We start from the raw sequence: 3,096 nt of genomic DNA, 5'->3' as shown, positions 1-3,096 counted from the left end.
GAATATTAAACCCCCCCCCCCCCCCCCCCACCCCCCCACCCCCGCGACAGCATAGCAGCAGCAGCGGATTTAGATGTCAGTATGTCACCCACATGCACCAACCCAACCTGCCAAGATTTGCTATCATTCACTGCAACAATGTCCTCCCACTCCATGCTCGCTCTGCTTGGACCAAATTTCTGTTGAGTTTTTGAAAATGATACCAACATGTATTTTGAGGAGGAAGTTGAAGGAGAAATCTATCTGCCACCAAATTACTTCAACACATTGATGGACCTGTAAATTTCTGCTACCAACTAAGGAATTCATACTCCATTTTACAAGAAAGATAGCCTTTAAACACCAAAAAGGAGTTGAGATATGTTTGAGCATGCCTGTATGCATTAAGTTTTTAATCCATCTACTTTTACAGGTCACTAAAGTTCCATACAGAATTAATATACTGTTAAACAAAAGAAAAAACAAAAAGCAGTTATGGAGTTTGGGACAGCACAAACTGTCTAGGAATATTATGAAGCAGTCCTGCATCATTGACTAGTCAAAGGCTCTATTTTGGGAACATTATTTTAACAACTTCTAGTTTATTTTAAAATACTCCTATCATTAAGCCAAGCTTTAAGTTTTTAGCTAACTTTCAGCTTTAATATGTGCCAAACAAAGCCAAAAGTGGGGCTCAAGACCATCTTCAAGTGATAGGAGGTTCTAGTACTGATCAGAATAAGTACTATCAGAGAGGTATGGAGGGGGGCAACCCCAACCGAGTGAGTTGGTTGGACAGTTGGCTTGGTAACCACAAGATTCCAAGTTCAACTCCCCGTGAAAGTTGTCTATTAGCTTTCTTGGTTTGAGTCGATCAGCTATGGACAACTTAATTGTGGTGACTTTCGGGTAGCGGTTGCGGGCTCTTGTAAATCAAAGAGAGGCATGGAGGGCCAAAAGTTGCAATCCAATATTCCAATGCCTTTCCATTAAACACTACCATATGAGGATCTCACTGGTTGAGAGAACCAGGTCCCTTCTTTTAGCAATTAGCACAATAGTTAGGGGTTGCTCCAAATATATCAGTTAGGATTGCCAGGTCTAAATCAAAAGGTGGAATGGAATCAATGTTGTCAATCCAAGTGAATCTCTATTCGGGAAAGGGTATTTCTTTTAACCTGGTTTGAAATCCTTTGTTCCAGCTTCTTGAAGTCTGAAGCTTGAAGAGAAATTCAGGATACAAGTATCACTTTCTTTTCAACTTTGCATACCTCCTTGGGTATATGATTCATCTTTTAAGCTCACCTTCAATTGTTCACTCTATAATCAGATAGATTCCGCCAATGGGAAAACCTGCATTTCTGCAGTCTGCACCACAAAATTTCAGCCAGGAAGCAAAATAAAATTAAAGAAAGGCAAAGATGCATAGGCAAGCATGGAAAGACAGTCGAGTCATAGAGGGGGCAATATATTAGTATTTCACGCAACAGAAATTTACTGCTCAGCATTATACAGGAGTGAAGAAGTATAAATGAATCCCATAGCATTGATCTATCCAGCAATTCTTACAAGCAAATCTATGAATCAGTTTCAAAGAACACGGACAGCCAAAAATACACTCGGGGGGTTCAATTAACATGGTAAAGCCAAAGAATATAAGAGCAAAATAGCTAAACAAAGTAAGCTGTAAGCAGAAATAGCTTCAATAATATATCATTTGGCTTAATTAATGATCTACAAAGATTTCAGTCTGAAGTATTGGCATTTTCATCAGCCTCAGCTCCTGCAAATAAAAATCAAAACTTTAACCCTAAAGATCACAATTTTGATATACAATACAGAAAGCAGCACGGCAAGGAACTAACCTTGTTCATCTCCCTCATCGTTCTCCCAGTCGGCATCGTTTCCATACCTCTCATTCAAGAACTCGAGGGCGGATTTGGTAAATACTAACTTCTCGGAATCCAAAATGTCGAACAAATTCAAAGTCCGAGGAGTCAACATCTTCAACTTCCCAAGGTTTCGGCCCGAAAGCATCACATTATCCGACGCCTCCGTCATCAAGAACATGCATTTCTCTTTCGGGTCCAAACCCAGTCTCTTCATCAGGGCTATGAGTTCCTTAGTCTTAGGTTTCTCGAATTTATCATTAAATTCCTCGACGACGATGCAATTCTCGGCAGCACTGGCAAGGGCGGTGGAGATGGCGAGCCTCTTCTCCTTCTTGTTAATCTTAATCGACCAGTCCCGGGGCTTGGGCCCAAACACGACCCCACCTCCGGGTCGGAGAGGAGTACGGAAAGACCCCATCCGAGCCCGCCCCGTTTTCTTCTGCGCGTAAGGCTTCTTGCCGCCTCCGCGGACCTCCGCGCGTGTGAGCGTAGAGGCCGTGCCTCGACGCTTATTGCGGAGGTCGGTAACGAGGCCGCGGTGGACGACGGCGCGGGCGGTGTAGGGCGGGGCGGACTTCAGGTCAAGGGTGGTGGACCCCACTTTGTCGCCGTCGAAAGAGAGGATTGGGAGTGTGGCCTGTTCTGCACGGACAACTCTGGCCTTTGGGGGTTTCAAACACAGGAGCTTAGAAGGAGCTTTGCGGAGAGGAGTGGAGAGAAATGTAGAAGACGAGAAGAATGAGAAAGAAGTCGCCATTGTTTCTCAGAATTGGAGCTTGGAGATGGAGATGGAGAGTGGAAAGAGTGTTATCTACAAAAATTTCGAAAGGCCTATCCGTTTCGCTACGATCAGATCAAATCAGTGAATTTGGATAGTCCGAATGGAAACTGGATCCAAACTAGACCCGGGCACCCCAAACTTTAAGATATTCACACTTCCACCCTTCATATTTTAGAAATCTCCTAGACATACCGGCAAATTATTGCATGGACCATGGTCCACACTAGTACTGTCAAAGTGGGTCGGTTCGGCCTATTAGACCCGTCCACCGCAGGACTAATTTTTGGCGGGCTTTTGCGGGCCGGTCCGTTAGGCCCGCGGGTTAGGATTCATACAACCTTAGTCCGCCTACGCGGGTTGGCGAGCCCCGCGGGCTGGCCCATGGACTTTTTTTTTTTTTTTTTTTTTTTTTTTTTTTTTTTTTTTTTTTTTTTTTTTTTTTTT

The 3,096-nt window shown here is 43.8% G+C and overlaps 1 protein-coding gene across 1 annotated transcript; it reads right to left on the bottom strand.

Annotated features, from left to right (window-relative positions):
• Positions 1–1,453: 1,453 nt before the first annotated feature.
• Positions 1,454–2,708, bottom strand: LOC116024595 (50S ribosomal protein L4, chloroplastic). The gene is made up of 2 exons (XM_031265522.1): positions 1,845–2,708; positions 1,454–1,762 (listed from the first exon to the last, which is right to left on the bottom strand). Exons 1-2 carry the CDS (start codon positions 2,626–2,628, stop codon positions 1,725–1,727), a joined length of 822 nt encoding a protein of 273 aa, XP_031121382.1. The 5' UTR covers positions 2,629–2,708; the 3' UTR covers positions 1,454–1,724.
• Between the last annotated feature and the right edge of the window lie 388 nt (positions 2,709–3,096).

This window comes from Ipomoea triloba, chromosome 7 (genome assembly GCF_003576645.1).
Source record: "Ipomoea triloba cultivar NCNSP0323 chromosome 7, ASM357664v1".
NCBI lineage: Eukaryota > Viridiplantae > Streptophyta > Magnoliopsida > Solanales > Convolvulaceae > Ipomoea > Ipomoea triloba.
The sequence above is the reverse complement of the archived record's forward strand: the minus strand, read 5'-3'. Positions and strand labels throughout refer to the sequence as shown.